The 19,314-nt window shown below is 38.3% G+C and overlaps 1 protein-coding gene across 4 annotated transcripts in view; it reads left to right on the top strand.

Annotated features, from left to right (window-relative positions):
* The window catches only part of LOC5575210 (serine/threonine-protein phosphatase 6 regulatory ankyrin repeat subunit B), a 275,762-nt gene that overhangs the window by 27,481 nt on the left and 228,967 nt on the right, over positions 1-19,314 (top strand). For all 4 annotated transcript variants that reach the window (XM_021846207.1, XM_021846200.1, XM_021846199.1 and 1 more), the window contains exon 2: positions 18,726-18,827. In XM_021846207.1, the coding sequence (XP_021701899.1) occupies positions 18,726-18,827 (102 nt within the window). The remainder of the gene's footprint in view (positions 1-18,725; positions 18,828-19,314) is intronic.

Raw genomic sequence — 19,314 nt, 5'->3', positions numbered from 1 at the left:
ACATTTGAGTTGAGGATTCCCCGTTTGACCATGGCAATCAATTGATAACATCCCGCAGTATTATTTATCTGGAAGAGCATCGAAGCTAAGAAAGCCATCGGCCATTTTCAGGGCCATCAAATTAGTGGAAAAGAGTTAAAAAAGAAATATTTTCGACATTATTTATGACTTCTTATATTCCTAAATCAATTTCACAGCTTCATACAAAATTTGATTTGTCATGAATAATTTATGACTCAACAATTTGAGACTGTATTCGCGGGCGCTGCTGCAGTGCCGTCGGGTGAGTGCTCAACATTTCACAACGATTGTAGAATAGAGTGGCATTTCCAACAGCGTCCTTGATATCAGCGTCATATTTTATAGGAACACTTTGATTAGAAAAATTATCACATATAACAAAATTGCCACATATTTCGAAAGCTTTTGAAAAGAATAAGTGTAATAATTTTGGTACCCATGGATCAGAAATTTACCTTCATAATGAAGAAAACTATTGATTATCAATAGTTAAGTATTGAATATTTAGGGAATGTCAACCCTTTCAACAATTCATGTTCGACCAATTTCTCACGCATTAGCATTCTTCGCGATTTTCAAATAATTCTAAGCCCAACACATTATTGACACATACCTATTTCCCAGATTGGTCGATCAGAAAGCGAAGAGCACAAAAGGGAGGAGCATCATGTGCTATTCTAAGGTTATAAAACATACTTCCTTCGTCGGATTCAGTTTCATTCCATTTCCGCTTTCCAGCTGGTAAGAGCTCCTCCGAACTTGCTTAGCCAGAAGTAAATCGCTGCTTGAAACCTGCTGAGCAGTTAACCTTGAAGCTGTCAATACAGCATCTGGTTTGTGAAATTCAAGATTAAAAGATTGAGCTACGTTTCCAGATTTCAACTAAATCCCTGTGATCCGCTACCCTGTTGCTGTTGTGCACCCATGAAATATTCAGCTGGTTTGTCATATAAAAAGAGAACCTATTCATATATACACTTTCGTTGGTGTTTCCCTGTTTAACCATGGCAATCAACTGATAACATCCCGTAGTGCTATTCATCTGTGACAGCATACAAGCTCAATCGGCCCTTTTGAGGGCCATCAAACGTTCTTTCTGCATCGTTGATTTATCATATAATGGGGGAACACTTCCTAAATTCTCGAGTACGGAAATTGGGAAATGTATTAAAATTACAACAGATTTTAAATACTGTTCACTAAACTGTTTCTTGACCAGTTGTAATAAGCATCTATTAATCTAAAATTTTTCTACATGTTAGTTTCAATAAAGAAATCCATTTGACATTTGCCATATTATATAAAGCAGAGCATTCAAATTAACGCTTGTATTGGGTTTTGAATTCTGATTTCCATAACTTTTACGCACATTGATCAGAAATATTAAAAATTTGCTCGAAGGCAAAACATTCGTGTTTGTCATTTATTGTAAACTATTGAAATAATATTTCGTCCCCTAAATGTGACAACTAGATAACTCGAAATTTGAAGTTTTTGAGTTGAGTATGCCAAAATATTGCTCTTAACTGGCTCTATTACATATCCAAAGCTCATAAACGTGCGATTTAAAACAAAAAAGTTATAGTATTTTTTCAAAACTAGATAACTCAACGTAGAACAAACGTATTTTGTGCTTAAAGTAGGTAAAAAAAAGAAACAACTGGCTATTATGAAAACAAAATGGAAAACTAGTCTCGGTAGAGATCCTACAGTATCTATATGGTAATCAATTGAACCATTGAATAAAAAACTTTAAAATTATTCAAAGACAGCATACAATAAATAATTTATTGAAATTACTTATTTATGACAAGTTAAATCATGGCTATTCATCCAAAAATAGATTTGAAAATATTGATATGAGCTTTGGTTAATAGATGTGGTTAATTAGAGTTAGACTTGTTAAGGTAGACGTCAATCAACAAGCGTCTTAACATTTCTAAGCCTTTTACCATTTACTCTACTGGTCTTAACGTTCAGCTTACCAGTTTTATTGTATGTCTGAAGGTATGGTCGTCAAAAACAAAGAAAATAAGTGTAGTTTCAGACACTAATGTGAAAATATATCCTGCAATATATCATTGAAAATGAACTGGAGTACAAATTCATGCAAGACCAACACTATCTTTTGTCCACATTCAATTCAATTGGACTATTTGTTATTGTTTTAAATTATAATTTTGTGATACAAATTAATTTTCTCACAAAAATTTTGTTAATAATGTTTAAAAATTTGACGTACCGTCAATGTTCAACGGTTTCGAACCATTGTATTTGTTTAAACTCGTGCATGGTTTAAATCAGTATTATTTCATGAATACAATGCTCACTAAAACAGTTTTCCTTTTTCTTATTCAGCACCTTGGAGAAATATTTTTTGAACATTGTTCGATACGGGAAAGTGTCCGGTGTCTGGAAATCCTCCTTTTAATCATAGTTTCCATGTAAGTGTTGCGAATCATCTTAAAAGATATCAATTATGTAGTATTTGAGTTATTTTTATCAATTGGCTTGAACTAGGTATCTCGGAATATGAAGAAATTGTTTATTTATTTATTGTTACTTCCAACTGACCATTGTGGTCTTATTGAAATTTTACCTTAAAATTAATGAATGAATACATACAGCACAAAAACATGAATAACTACATAGAATATTTTTGGAGAAAAAAGCGCACACGGTAGCCTCAGATAAGCCAACGCATTTGGCGTGATAACGTTTTGCACACTTTCCCTCGCACACAGTATAGCGGTCTCGCTTTCGATCGATAGTGTGCATGCATTTATTACACTGCATAATAGGCTCTTGATCACTCAGCGTAGGAATGGCGGGTACCAATTTGTGAATTTCGTATCCGAAAATTCGAAGCAGTTTTAATATCACTACACACTGTAAGACTTGATGTAATTCAAACAGCAGAGAGATGTTACTCGGCATACAATATAACGACGTTCGAAATCTTTTTTAAAAGCGGTTATACACAAGCGTTAACAGTAATTAGCAGAGCAAAGTCAACCAAACAGCCTTACAAATCGGTCACTCAATCACCAAACCTCAATTGTTGTATGATTGTGCATGCTACAACTAGATAACTAGCAAAATTTTCAAATAATGATTTTTTTCTCCGTGAAAAATAATACTGATGCCTGAATTTGTACATGATAGGAAAATGAATGAGTTAATTACGTTTGTATCATAAAATAAAATTAAAGAAATACTCCGAAACGGAGCACCATGTTCTTTAAAAACGGTCAAATATATTCAAAGTCGTTTATCTCAAAACGTCGATTTTCGAGTTATCTAGTTGTAGCATTAAAGGGACGATTTTATGGTCCATCCGAACGCGTCCATGAATTTTCAAAGATATGTAAATCCCTAACCAAGACATCAACTTCATATACCTTATGTCCCAGATTGGTCGATCAGAAGAAGGCGAAGAATACGAAAGAGTCTTCCATTCAAATTATGTAAAACATAGAGTAAAGTGGGGTAAAAGTTCGAGTGGGGTAAGAGTTTCTTTTTAAGATTTCTAGCTCAATTCAAAACAAATCTTATAAATGTCATTGTGGTTTGAATGCTATTCAAGTAAGAGACTTCCACTCCAAATATCATAAAAATCGATTGAGATTTGGAAAAGTTATGGCTATTTGTTGTTTTTCGACGTGAATATTGTAATTTTTGGTCAAACTTTCGTTGCATGGAACCAATTGAAGATAAAATCTTTTTCAATATTTTATGTAAGGGCGTTTCTAGGCCAATCATAAGGTTGCTTTGAAGTGTATTAGATTTTGCATAAATGCTTGAAAACAATTTTTGGCTCATAGTGGGGCAAAAGTTCGAATCAGCGGGGCAAAAGTTCGACCCATGTATAAAATCACGGAAAAAATTTCAAATTGCCTAAAATCCACATATTATCTTCAAATTTAGTTGAATTTGTCTGATCGTGTGAAAACTGTCACCAAAATTTTACATTTCCACTTAGTTTTGCGAAAAACTGCTATTTTTGAGTATATTACAATTAACCCGGTTTTGGGCAATTTTTTGATGAAATTTTAGTGTGTATTTTTCGGCAAACTTAAGTTTTCGGCTGGTGTAAAGTATGCCTGTCATAAAAGGATCGATATTTTGTGTTTTAGCCAGCGAACTTTTGCCCCACACTAGATTCGAACTCTTGCCCCACCGGTGGGGCAAAAGTTCGAATAAGACAATAAATTTTGAAACTGTTATAACTAAAAATGGGTAAATATTTGAACACAAGTTTGTTCAGCAAAATTATAGCCAATATGTTGAAGGTTCACTGTATGGTATTTGTTTTGTTTTAATAGCTATTGTTTTTCTGGGAACTTTGATTATACCACTAAGGTCGAACTTTTGCCCCACCTTACTCTACTACTTTCGACTGATTCGGTTCATTTCATTTGAACCTTCGAGGTAGTAAGAGCTCCTCGTGATCAGGCTGGGGAATTGTTTACCACAGTTCATCGATTCTGCCAGTCAACCAAAACACAAAGCAGCAGCAGCATCAATACCATCAGGCGTTGCGCTGCCAACGGTTCACACACTGCTTGAATGTTTTTGTCTCTCCACTATGATCGTTTTCGGGCAGCCATCTCGAGGTGAATGATTGAAAAAAATGTTAAATAATTCAATCGCTAATATTTCGCTTGTGTTTTCAACTAATTGAAATCTATTAGCGCTAATAGCAAGAGCACAATCATTCCGTTGCGATACATATAAACAAGTTCAATTTAATGCTGCCTTTATCGAGCAAAAATGCAAAAACCCCGAAAACCGGAAAAATCGTGTCACCACTGTGCTCGAGTCATTTCGCATTCGGGTTTGAAAAAACGTTGGGAAGAAAAATATTACAGTTTCAAAGAGCCGTGACATTTTTTTGTTTTGAACGGTCATGGTTTGTTTTGGATTTTGATGGTCGTGTAGAAAAATATAAATGTCGAGATGGTAAATGTTTGCTACAGTACATTTCCCATCCCTGCTCGTGATAATCGCAGCATCGGTAAAGTCGAGATACAATCCCGTTAGGCACCCCCTTACAAGAAGCCTCATAATCGAATGATCCGAGAAGCTGTCAATCTTTGGGTATGTGGAATCGCTCAAGATTGAGCTACGTTTCCAGATTTCGACTTAATCGCTGTGGTTGTTATATAGCCTATTTCCCAGATCAGAAAGCGAAGAAATAGGCTAAATAGGAAATAAGCTATATGAAATTGATGTCTTTGATGAGCATTATGCTGTTATTGCATCCCGACGGCATTGTAGCACCGTCCTTGGAAACATCCTCAAATTATCGTATTGTCGATTATTCGTAATAAATCAGATATTGTATGATGCTAAAAGATGAATTAAGAGATTATAGCAAGTATGTGGTAAACATATTTGGAAATATTACACAGATAACTCTTTAGAACCCATTTGTTGGCTCTGAAAAGGGCCGATTGAATTGTTGAATTCAAGGAACACATTTTGACGGCCTACTGGTTGAAATCCTCCTCGCCCGATGAGGTTTGCGGTGGCGGCTTCTTCAGGGTCTTTTTCATCACGGCGGTCTTCGAAACTTGGTGGGGTTTGGCTTAGTAACTGCCTTTTTTTTTTCTCCTCCTTCTTCTCGGTTGCCAGCCATAGTCACAGTTTAGGACTGCGATAGCGGCCACAACTATCTCATTCTCTTGTGGACTGCTTCCTCTTTTTCTTCTTAACGGCGGCAGCGGTGATGGCTTTGGCTTCGGACGGCATCTTCTCTCGCTCGCTCGACAGTTTGATTTGAGCGAAGCAAGAAAAACGGGGGGTCCTTCAATATCGATGTCTGTGCCTGAGAAGCACGCCCGGTCAGAACAAGCCGATCTGTTGCCTGCTGAAATGCGAGCCAATCGGAGAGTGAAAAGCAAATGGCGTCAAATTTTCTCTAGCACCCCTATTTAAAGATTTGCTTGAAATCAACGTTCTCTTTTAAAATAGTTATTAAACTATTTGGACAGGTAAGTGGGATTCAGTAAGTAAACGACATGAACCTTTGATGTCTTGTCAAAGTAACCAACGTAATGCCAACGTAACGCTTTTGGTTTTGAAATTCCACTTTCACTTCTGTACAGAAAATTATTATTTTAGTATCAAACTGAGCGGCATAATCAAATGCAAACGTATTCAGCACCCAGTGGTTAGTGCCTGACGCAGAATTGATCGAAGTTGTGTCCATAGTAGTTCTACGTTAACCCTGCGGTAATGTAACAGACATTACCCACCCCATTTTTTCATGATTACCACTTCGCAAACGTGAAAATATTCTCAAATCAAATCTCTCAAATTAAGCCAAAATTAGGTCCTGCACAATTTTTTATGCAAACTTAATTTTTAGCGGTGAAGCTCGGCATTTTTCAAAACATTTTACCGAGATAATCTCCGGTTAGTTATTAGCAAACAATTTTTCTGTCGAGATCTCGCTGAACGTGATGTTTGTTTGTTGAGTTTCAGGAAAAATTTTACTGAAAGATAGTTGGTAACCAGGGGGGAGGGGTTTGAAAATCCAAAAAATGCCAACGTGGTTAACGGACAGCTTCTTAGCAACAGCGGAACGTTTATTACCGACAGTTCCAACAGTATTGCTTACACCGTCAACAAATCTGAATATATCTATGTAAACTGATCTCAATTAAAAAGAAATAGCTATGAGGGTATGATAGGCAAACAGTTTCAAGTTTTGAATCACACTACCGGCCATGTTCTGAGTTTAAAAAATGATTCTCAACTCCTAAAGGCAGATATTACTAAGTAGGTACAAAATTTTCTCCGAAGACAGTAGACTGAATTAGACAGTAGACTGACAGTAGACTGGAAGACCAAAGACTGGACTCAGAAAAATGAGGCACACGAAAACGATAACCAAAAATTCATTTTTAAACGCATACTTCTCAAATTTTCAGGTATTTAATAACTATATACCTATTTGCAATGTTTTGGCATAATTTATTTATTGAATTTCCTCCCTCAAGCTAAATTCTCGTTCATTTCTCATAACACTGCTCATGAGATCTTGGGCGAGACTTTGTCTATCTTTCTTACACAATTTCTCCCAGTTTTTCTTCAAAATTTCATCGGTTTCGAATGTTTTTCCACTTTTATTCAACTTCTTCTTCATTATCGCTCAAAACTTTTCGATCGGACGCAGTTCTGGTGTATTTGGCATGTTCACCTCCTTCGGGACGCCCTGCGCTTCGTACCAATCCATTACAGGCTTGGCGTAATGGCACGAAGCAAGATCCGGCCAGAACAGTGTGGGACCACGGTGAGAGCGGAGGAAGGGTAGCAAGCGCTTCTGCAAGCATTCCTCTCGATAAATCTGCCCACTTATGGTGCCGGTTGTAACGGACGGCTTGCTGTAATGTCCGCACTCGCAGATCGTTTGCCACAATGGGTACTTCATCCATCTTTCTCTTCCGGACCTTGCCGGTACAGCTTCCGCGCACGCAATTTGGCCACCGTGTTTAGCTTGTCAGTCCGGTTTGGCGCCTTCCTGACCATAAAAACACGTAGCCCAGCCCGCTCCATGGTCTCCATCCACCTGTGTGACTGACCAGGATTATCGATCACCGCGCCCAAGATTAACTGACGTAGCTCTTCTTGTTTCCAATACATATTGGAACATAAACATAATTTTAACCCACGCGATTAAAAGTTACACCCAGGCTTTCCAAATGTACAGCCTCGACACGACTGCAGGCGAAAATACCGAACCGACGGTCGCTGTGCGTTTTCACTGCCTCTTTCTGCTGTACGTTTCGAATCAAACGTGGATCATGAATGTTGGCTTTATTGGAATAGTCACTTCCTAACGAGCTCAGCTGACAGCATTCGTGATCATTCCGTAGCGAGCCGAACAGGCTGTTTCACATTACAACCACCGAAGGTCTGTAACAGTCTTCGTCAACTCGAGTCAGCTGTCGTGAGAATGCTGTCGTGGGCTGTCATGCAACTTAAGATTCACGCTAAACATTTTACACATAAGATTACAACATTGTACACAAGTGTGAATATGGGCGTAATTTGAGTAGTATGTTTTGTAAAGCATTCACATTTATGATTATGTTCAACACTGTTTTCGTCTTGTGAGTGCATATTCTAGTGAATGTATAGCAAACGTTTTGAAGATTCAAAACAATATGTGTGAAAAAGTTTAAGCATGACGTAGGGTTTCGTTCTACTTCGTCGTAATCGCTATAATTCGTCGTAAAAATCGACGTAAAAATACGGTTCCTTTGATTGTGTTGTTTTCGATGCACTATGAGCAAATGCCATAATTGTTCGGTCAAAAGGAATTGTGTTTATATGTTTGGACTAAATTTTGATAACAATAATGAATTTTAAAGAAGATCAGTATATTCCATCATGCTGAAGGAATGGAGGGAGATGTCCGTAGATCTATATATTCTAGTAAACATTTTATTGTAGCGTTGATATTTTGCGTTTTGACCACTCACTATATCACAGGGAGCCGTAAGCTATGAGGCGAATCTGAAAACTGATTGCGACAGAAATAAAAACGATACAACAAATTGAGAATACGCCAAGATGCATTTTCTTTGCATTATTTCCGAAAATATATCAAGATTTATCAAAATCTTATTGTACAATGCTGAAGCCGTTTTGAGAAAGAAATGTTCGGCATTGGTTTTTATCAGCATCATTCACTGCAATACTGGGAAAATTGCAGTTCTCACTGATCAATGCTAGCATATCACGAGAGGCCCCGACTGCATATTCATAATGTCAGTACGAGGCTTGGATTTTCAAACTCAAATTTCGAGACGAACCCAAACCCGAGTTCAGGAAAATTCATTTTTTTTAGTTATAAAAATGATGAATTCATCATTTCTAATGCACAGGGAAGCTTTCAGGTTGTTACACTGTTCGCAATTCTCACCAAACCCGACCCGTACCCGATAATTTTATAGCCTTCAATATAAAATTATCGGGTACGGGTCGGGTTTGGTAAGAATTGCGAACAGTGTAACAACCTGAAAGCTTCCCTATGCATTAGAAAAGATGAATTTATCATTTTTATAACTAAGATTTTATTCGGAATTTTCGTGCATAAAAAGAAATAGGATTTCGGGTCAGGTTCGGGTTTGGAATGCGATTTTTCGGGTTCGTGTTCGGTCCGGGTTAGATGAAATAAAATAAGTCGGATACGGGTCAGGTTTGGCTTCACAAAATGTGAAGCTCGAACATCTCTACTATCTTCAAACGCAGGCCCAACCTATTCGAATCGTGAACCAAATCGCAGCAAGAATTTTGTGTGGCGGGCCACATTTCTAAATGCATAAATATTCGCATTGAAATCTGACAAAAGTTAGTAAGTACAATGAAATTTGAAAAAATAAGTGAATGAAGCAAATTTGTATATTTTGAGAATCCCTTCTGGAATCATGTAATAATCTAGGACAGAATATTTTGAAAAATCTACATCAGCATTTGTGGATATGATATCAAGCTTAAAAAAACTACTCAAAATTTAACCTCGGATTCGAAATCCTGCAAAAGATTTTATGAGAATCATGACCCTAAATGTGTGAAAATCCTTCTTTGACGAAAATTTAGTTCAGAGTTAAGTGAAAATGCTGTACAAGATTTTATGTGAATGTACCTTGTTCTTCTCCAGAATCTTGCCCAGTATTCGTATAAATTTTAAAATGAGAGTTGAGAATTGAGAATGTTATTCATTATTTCTAAAGAAACTTGCTAAAAGTCTATTCTAAATTCGACAAATTTTCTGTAACAATCTTACATAGGGTTATATTCAGCCCTGTCGCCGTAAAATTTGAGCTTCTTAGTCATCCCCTTTTGAGGAGGGCGTTGCTATGAGCCTATGCATGCTAGAAACGTTTGACTTTTACTGTGCGCCCTGTTTTCAAGTTGCCCGTGAGAGAGAGAGCGAGACAGCACCATCACACGGCGCACAGTAATAGTCAGAAGAACAAAAGAATTTATGGCACGTACAGAGGCTCATAGCCCAGAGCTTGTACTCCCAAGCGTTAATGAGGGAGTCTCACAAGAAAATTGTATCAAATTAATATACATATATTCCAAACACATGAGAACTTATTTGCATTTGCACGTGTTTAGTTTGTGTTCAATGTTCATTTCAATTAAAATGGAGTGCTTTGCGGAGGCCCAAGCAGTCCGATTCATTTTCGAGCGTTCGGAGTGTTTTTTGCTGGCTTCGTTCGTTTGCCCAGTGCTTTGCGGAGGCCCAAGCATGACCGTAAGGACGTGGCCGACGCCGTTATTGGCATTACTAATTTCAGAGTCCTTGAAAATGTACATTGAAGATGGTATGCTACTCCCAAGCTACATCTGTAGGTTCCCTGTACAATTTCGATGATTCTTGTCAATCACGGAGTAGCAACTACGAATTGTACGGTCATCAATGCTCATGATCATGCTCAATGTTCATTCCAATCAAAATGTGAAACGGAGAAACACCTATAAATTTGAGAAAAAAATATATGGATAATGTCGAGCCCTCTAGATACATCGGAATATCTTCAAAACCAGGGACAAATGATCAAAATTCACACAAATTACCAAAATGGAGAGTATTTGCTTCAACTCTATTTTAATTTCATTTCATCGTGGTAAGTATCATCATACTAAATAACTCATACTTTTGCTTAAAATCAAGACGGCGTCATAAAACAATATGGCCACCAGATTTTTTACCCCAAAAATTTATCCCATTTTACAGTTTATTCGAGGAAAGAACCTGCGATATACAGTCACCCCACGCAGTTGAATCACCCACAATTTATGAATCAGCTGACTTCAAAAGACAAAATTATAATCAAACTTGTCACAAAACATCACAGAATTATTTTTACTGATAAGAAACTATGTGTAAAAATAATTCTGTGAAGCCTTGTGACAAGTTTGATAATAATTTTGTCTTTTGAAGTCAGCTGATTAATAAATTGTGGGTGATTCAATTGCGTGGGGTCACTGTACTTATTACTTTGTTGTACGAAATATGTTGTTTTCATAAATAAATAAGACCGTTGGTTTTAGAGTTGGTAATTATTCATTACAGCAGGTTTTCGAACTCATTTCAGCAGATACCGCTTTTGATGCGTTCTTGATAATGAATTTTCACTACCACATGAAAACAATTGGCCCAAAATGAACAAGAATATGAACTGACTGTCTTTAGAAAATATGAAATGTTTTTTTTTGCTTCAAAATTTCACGTATCTCATCAAACTGCAAGAGTTACTTAAGATGATACGATCGATATTGTTTCATGCTGAAGTTATGCCGCAATTTCAACATATTTTTTCTTTTCACACGAAAAAGTGATTTATATACCGAAGAAATATCAGAATTTCAGAACTCAGTGATGACAAGGGGTTGTACACCTCGGAAATTTCAGTTGATTTTCTACAAGGCGTTTATTTGCTCCTGATTACTCCAGGGTGTTTATACACCTTGACAATTTCGATTGGTGTCCTACAGAGCGTAAAGATGTACCTGATCTATGTGGATTAAGGTCATATTTCTGCAGGCGTTGATAAAGCTTGAATTTTAAATTATTGTTCTAGAGAATTAGGATGGGCTATCTGAGACAATATCAAGTTACTCCAGTGCGTTAATACATCTCGGGTTAATTTCTATTGATATCACAGAGGGCGTTAAGATGCTGCTCATCTAAAATTTACTCCAAGGCATTTATACAGCTTGACAATTTTGATTAATACCATACAGGGCGTAGATATGCACATGATCTACGTGGAATTAGGTCAAAATACTTCAGTGCGTTGATAAAGTTTGAAATTTTTAATTGTTGCCCTACACGACGATGAGATGCAGCCGATCTACATATAATAATGTCAAATTACTCCAGAACGTTGATACTGCTTGGATATTTCAGTTTATGTCCTACAGGTCTGATCTAAATGAGACATGGTCAAACTCCATGACGTTAATGAACCTTAACAATTTTGATTGATGCCATAAAGGGTGGTAATATGCAGCTGATCTATGTAGGATACGGTCACATTCAGAGTTGGGAAAAGTTCTGAGATTTTTTTTTTTTTTTTTATAGTAAAATAGGTTTTATTTGCTAGTCAATTTAAAGTTTTACAAAAACAGTTATGTACAATTTCAAAATTCTAGGTCCAGGTGAAAATTAAGCTGATTTACATCAATCATTCCGTTAACATTATCAACAAAACAGATGTACTTTATAAGCAATTTTAGTATCTTCACTCTTGTTGCTCTCCTAATACCGGGCAACGCCGGTCGCATCAAGTCGTCGAACGAAAGTCGTCTCCATCCATTCATTAGCGCTGCAAGTCTCTGCTGTAGGACCGTCCAAGCCGGGCCGACACGAGCACAGTCGCAAAATTTATGCCGGAGCGTTTCAATTTGCTGTCCGCCGCAGTGCGTACAAAACTCATCATCTGCCCTTCGCATCACGAACAGCAGTTTTCGGTGCTCCCACTTCTCATTCACCAACAGGTAGAGCTTTGAGCGCTCCGCCGAGAAGAGCTTGTTGTCGCTGATGTTACGCCACACACGGAGCCAGTCGATCGTCGGATGACTTCGTTCCACCTTGGGCATGTCCGTTTGGGAGACGAAATGCCGGTGGATGAGATCGGCGGAGGGGTTTTCTTGGATAAGGGGTGGAATGTGGGAATAGTTTGTCAGGATTATTTTGAGGTCAGGATGGTCTATTGAGATTACTGGGCGGGGATGATCGTGGAATAGAAAGGATTTATAGTAGGGAAGGGAATCGATCTCTTTTAAATGTCGGTTGATTGCCAACGACTTTGCCTTGAATGCTGGCAGATGGAGATTCAGTCCTCCATTCTCCTTGCTGCGAGCCAGCTGTACCATTGGGACGCGGGCGGGGATTCCTCTCCACAGGAAAGCACCCATCGTGGAGGTGACTTTTGCCGTGTGCACTCCTAGCGGTGGCAATACTGATGAAACGTACCACAGCTTCGATGTGCCGAACGTGTTCAGCATGATCACCTTCTGTTGTAACGTCAGTGTACGCAAAGATTGCAGCCACATTTGCTGCGTAAATTTTCCCACCAGCGCATTCCAATTAAGGGTGGTCATTAATCGAATCGAGTTTGCGAAGGTAATACCCAAAATTTTGACAACATTGGCTGTTTGCAGCCATTGGGTGTTTATTAAATTACCCTCGCAAAACCCGACATCGATCGCCACAGTTTTACGCACGTTCAAACGCGCGCCGGCAACAGTCCCGAACCGGGTGAATATTTCATTCATTAATTCTATCTGCCCGGCTGACGTCACGATGACGCTGATGTCGTCGGCATATGCGACCAATAAATCATTGCCACATGCTTGCTCGAGTCTACACACCAGGGGGTGGAGGTAGAGCACGAAGAGGTGCATGGACAACGGGTCACCTTGCCGGACCGATCGTTGGATGTCGAACGGACGTGAGAGACGCCCGTTGATGAGCAGCCGAGAGGTGGATCGGCTGGCGATGCGCGAGAGAAGAGCGATGAGATCCCGATTGAAGCCGAGCGAGCACATGGTGTCGAACAGGAATGAGAGGCGAACCCGATCGAAAGCGTTCTCCAAATCGAAGCTGATAAGCTTGCCGGTGCGCCGGTGGTGACGGAGACTCGCAATCCGATCTTTCAGTGCGAGAGTGGCTTGGAAGATGTTTCGCTCAGAATTAGAGCATTTTTGCCCATCGCTCAGCACGTGGTGGGCTCGCATGACGCACTCTAGCCTGGTTTTGAGAATGCGCGAGAGGAGTTTGTAGTCGCTGTTGAGCAGCGAGATGGGTCGATACGATCGGGCCGTGTTGTCGCCTCCCTTCTTCTTCACCAGCACGATGATGCCCTCCACAAAAGCAGGGGGAAGGTTTCCTGCTAGTGCTTCGTTGAGCAGGAGATTGAGCTCTCGATGGATCACGTCGAAGAGACGCAAATAAAATTCCCGTGGGATACCATCATTGCCGGGGGAACGCCGTGGGGCACTCGCTCGGATGGCAGAGAAGATTTCTGCAGTGGTGATCTCGTCCGTGCAGGCTTGATTGATGGGATCATTGGGTGGGATCACACGCTCGCATGTAAACCCGTCATCGTTGTTATTTTCTGCTGTGGCTTCCTCCGTGTAGAGACGTGAGAAGAAGCTTAGCAGATTTGCTTCGATCGCTGCTGGCTCAGCAACGGTCTCATTCTCCTCCGTTTGCAACTGGGTGATGACGGTCCTTCTCCTTCGTCTCTCCCCCAATTGAAATATCGAGACGGGTTCTCCCGCCACGTGCGTCTCGTTCATTCGCATAAACATGTGCGAAAAGTTACGCTGAAGCGCCAACATTTCGCCTTTCAATCGATTGATTGTGGGTAACATTTCGGGATGCTGGTAGTACCCGTCGTACGCTAGCCGGAGCTACACTACAGTAGGCATGCGTAGCGCAGGCATCACAGTCACCGGAGCCAGTGAAACTCACGCGTATCGCTGCTGTAGGCAAAATGCCTTGAAAATAGCAAAACACCCGTTGCTAAGGGCAACCCAAAACTACTGTAGAAAAATGTTCTATTTCCCGTTGCATTTCCCGCATTTGCAGCCTTCAATGACACTCCTGATTTAGAAAATTCATGTACCCAACATAGGCTACTTGATGAGATTCACAATTTTGAACTACTGTATTAGGAGAGCCACGTGATTTTCGCAAAAACTCAAGCCTACTACTATTACCATTCCCAGCACTGGTCACATTACTCCAGGGCCTTTATACAGCTTGAAATTTTCAAGTTGTATAGAGTGTTAAGATGAAAATGATCTACATTAGACAATGTCAGATTACTCTAATGCGTTTTAGAAGCATGTATTTTACAATTGATATCCTTCAGGGCGTTAAGATGCACCTAATTTTCTTGAAATAAGATCAAATTACTCCAGGGCGTTTTTAATTGATTTAGGGCGTTAAGGCGCACTTTATCTACATTAGACCTGTTCACTTTTTGGAAAAAGTTATCCGACTCTCTGTGCCACATCAAATTCATCAAATTATCAAAATAAGTTATCTATCCGAAAATGAGCCAATTTGGTTAAGTTTTAGAGGTGTATCAAATCGATTTTGTGGTTTTTTGGACTTTTTTCCCAAAATGCGTTCTTGAAACCCAGAAATATCAATGAAAATGATTCGAAAATAACACTAACCTTTTGCTAACGCAATAGTGTATCACTTGCCGAAGACACTAGGATGTTTTGACCGCTTCCTAAAAAAAAGGTCGAAGAACAAAAAAGAAGGGACAAAAGGTCGAAAATCTTTTTTAAAAAAAAGTGAAAATTTCCCACCAAGCAAATCATTTTCGACCTTTTGTCCTTTCGACTTTTTGACTTTCGACCTTTTGTCCTTTCGACGTTTTGTCTTTCGACCTTTTGTCCATAAACCACTTTTAACGTAATTAGGCAAAAAATATCGAAAAAAGCAATATATTTTTTCAATTTGCCTTATAAATTCCGATAAAAATCTTATTATATTTTGTATCCAATTAAACTATCTATTTGATTTAAGTGTTACGAACATATCGTTCATACATCATTTTCATGTGAGAATTGAATTTCACTTCGAAATAATTGAAAAGTGTATCACTCTATACCCTTAAATCTCATAGGGTTGCCAACACATATACACTCTATGAAAACCACAGTTGATTTAGACGTCATGTCTTTGAACCCTACAGTTTATCGCCATCGGCTCAATATAGAGTCGATGGTAAGGCTTGGGCCTTAGGATCAGAAGATTCAAGTTTGAAGTACAAGAGATTATCTTTTTTTTCTTTTTTTAAACCAATCAAGCTAAGATTTGTAACCATTTGACCTACTTTGGAACATTTTCATGTTCAAATTTCACTCACACGGGATGACATCTTTTGTTCTTTAATACAGCTTCATTCTAAAAAAGCACGTTAGAGTAAAGTGGGGCAAAAGTTCGAGTGGAGCAAGAGTTTCTTTTAAGATTTTTAGCTAAAATCAAATCAAAACATAGAAATGTCATGGTGGTTCGAATGCTATTCAAGTAAGAGACTTTCACTCCAAATATCATAAAAAATGATTGAAATTTGGAAAAGTTATGGCTATTTGTTTTTTTTTCGACGTAAATATTGTAATATTTGGTCAAACTTTCGATGCATGGAACCAAATAAGGATAAAATATTTTTCAATATTTTATGTAAGGGCGTTTCTATGCCTATCATAAGGATGCTTTGATGTTTATTAGTTTTTCCATAAATAGTTGGAATCAATTTTTGGCCCATAGTGGGGCAAAAGTTCGAATCTGCGGGGCAAAAGTTCGACCCATGTATAAACCCACGGAAAATTTTTCAAATTTCCTGAAATCTACATATTATCTTCACATTTAGCGAAATTTGCCTGATCGTGCGAAAAATGTCACAAAAATTTTACATTTTCACTTAGTTTTGCGAAAAACTGCTTTTTTTTGGGTGTATTACAATTAACCCTGTTTTGGGTATTTTTTGATGAAAATTTAGTGTGTATTTTTCGGCAAACATAAGTTTACGGCTGGTATAAAGTATGCCTGGCATAAAAGTATTGATATTTTGTGTTTTAGCCAACGAACTTTTGCCCCACACTAGATTCGAACTTTTGCCCCACCGGTGGGGCAAAAGTTCGTTTAAGACAATCAATTTTGAATCTGTTGTAACTAAAAATGGGTAAATATTTTGACACAAGTTTGTTCAGCAAAGTTATAGCCAATATGTTGAAGGTTCGCTGTATGGTATTTGTTTTGTTTCATCTGCTATTATTTTCCTGGAAACTTTGATTATACCACTAAGGTCGAACTTTTGCCCCACCTTACTCTACAACTCATATCGCATATTGGGTGGATAGTCAGAAAATAATTCTGATAGAAATTTCGTTGCTACTACATTATGAGGCTCATGTACAATCTCAATGTGACTGTTATGCGGTTACAATTGCCAATGTGACAAAACAACTTGGTATTTTTTCCGAATTTTCTAGAACAAAATCACATATTTTAGTAAGTTGATCGAAAGTATTTACCATTTGATGACTCTCCATGGCATTAACTCCAATTTGTCAAAAATGTCGAATGTGACTGTTATGCAGTTATGGGCAGTTTTAAAGGTCTATGCTGAATTAAAAATCGTCATTGACCACTGGTTACACTTATAGATTGAGGGTCGATATTTTCTTCCTGGATAGCCAATGATATTATTTTCGAAAGACTTTTGGACATTGTCTTGCATTAGAAAGTCTTCAATAGATAACAAATTGTGTTGCTAAGTTTGACAAATTCAACAGAAAGTTCTTTGATCGTTCAAAACCATATGTTTTGATATTTTGTGATTTACTTCCTTAAATCACTTCGATAACATAAATAATATTCGTACACTCGATTGAAGGTATCAGGGTTCGATTCCCGGTCGGTCCATGATCTTTTCGTAATGGAAGTTTCCTTGACTTCCCTGTGCATAGAGTACCATCGTATATGCCACACAATATACGAATGTAAAACAAAAAAAGATGTGGAAATGGCAACTTTGACAAAGAAAGCTCTAAGTTAATAACTGTGGAAGTGCTCATTGAACACTAAGTTCCAAAAAAAAAAAAATGAAAAAAGAAGGAGTTCATAAAACTGCGATAAAACCAAAATTGCTCCTACAAATTTCAATCTCAATGAAATATAAAAAAACATGAGACTATGCGATGATTTATTTCTTCCGTGGTAAACATTTACGTGGAATTTTGTTTAATAAATCACACGCTACTGGTCAGCCTATGACATAGATTCCATAATTCTTTAAACGTGACTGCAATCGCCAGCTACTAAAACTAACCCTTTCGTCCATTGAGCTCAATTCTTCGGTGAACTTAAAGTCACCCCACCAATTTCGTTACACTACTAGCACTCTCGCTAGCAGAAGCGTGTTGCATGTTTCGGATATTTGCCATTCCATTATCCAGTTCAGGCGCTGATACCAACTACTCACGTTGAGTTACAAACCACCTGACCGGCAATTTTCTTCTGTCCGTCGTTGACCAAGTGCTGGCCGTTCTTTAGGATTGGCAACAGAACCGCCAGATTTAGGCCAGCCGATAAAAAGGAATGGCAACTCGTATGAAAGCCTTCTTCCTTCCTTTCGTGAGGAGTACACTGGGGGACCCGGAACAACTCTGCAGGGGGCTGCACTGGAGGGCCACGAGAGGAAGCGATTAGTGCTGGTTTTTAAAACCTCATCTAGTAGGACAAAATATGTCTGGTACCGTAAAACGGAGTGTCTTTCATAATGCGGGTTACTACTTACCGTTCCACAGTTTTCTAAATAATATAATGCCAGGTATTGAAGGGACCATCGAATTAAAGAGGTATCAAGATACAGCAAACTTATTTTTTCTGGTGTTAAAAAGGGTTCAGCTTTATCAGTTATTAAAAAATGCTACTAAAAAGGGATTTTTTTTATATTTTTTATTTTTTTGCATATTAAGTACCAACATAATTCTTCTGTATTTCTATGAATTCAGAGACGCCTCATAAAAATCTAATGAATAAATAACTATCAAAGCAACCACGTTTCACGGTAGTACTTTTTCGGCTACATCAAGTTCGTCCCCAAGTCTAATGGCTCGTTTCCATTTACGTGTTTTTTTTCTTGCAGGCCACCGGAATGACACCGCTAATGTATGCCGTAAAGGACAACCGGACATCAATCTTAGATAGGCTTATAGAACTTGGATCGGACGTCGGGGCGAGGAATAATGTAAGTAGCTGGTTTTTTTAAGGACATAGTAATTTGCGTATGAGTGATTAGTAGCGTTTATTCTGTGTTCTCAATTTTTCTCCGATGATGATTAGTTTAATGGGGCGAATCATATCTGGAACCGCATTATTATCGTACTTGAAAGTAACTATATCAGAGTCTTAGTTTATGGTCTAACCTTTCAGAAAATCCTTGGTTCAATATATACTCACGTAACGTCTTAGGTAGACGATCTCTTTACTGACTTTTTAGTTACACAAACACCAAAACCACGAGCTGTGAATGAAACCATGATGTATTTTTTCAATCTTCGCTTTTTTAAGTTTTCACAGTATTTTGAACGAAGGATTTTCGAATAGTTTAGTACATAAAATAAAACCCTCTGAAAAAAAGTTTAGGTTCATTTAAGTTTAATAATGGTCTGGTTCCAAATATACGTGAATAATCAACCCGTAAAACGGTGATTTCTTTCCTAGATGGACTTCTC

This window comes from Aedes aegypti, chromosome 2 (genome assembly GCF_002204515.2).
Source record: "Aedes aegypti strain LVP_AGWG chromosome 2, AaegL5.0 Primary Assembly, whole genome shotgun sequence".
In the NCBI taxonomy this organism is placed as follows: domain Eukaryota; kingdom Metazoa; phylum Arthropoda; class Insecta; order Diptera; family Culicidae; genus Aedes; species Aedes aegypti.
This window is presented reverse-complemented; position numbering and strand designations above follow the sequence as displayed.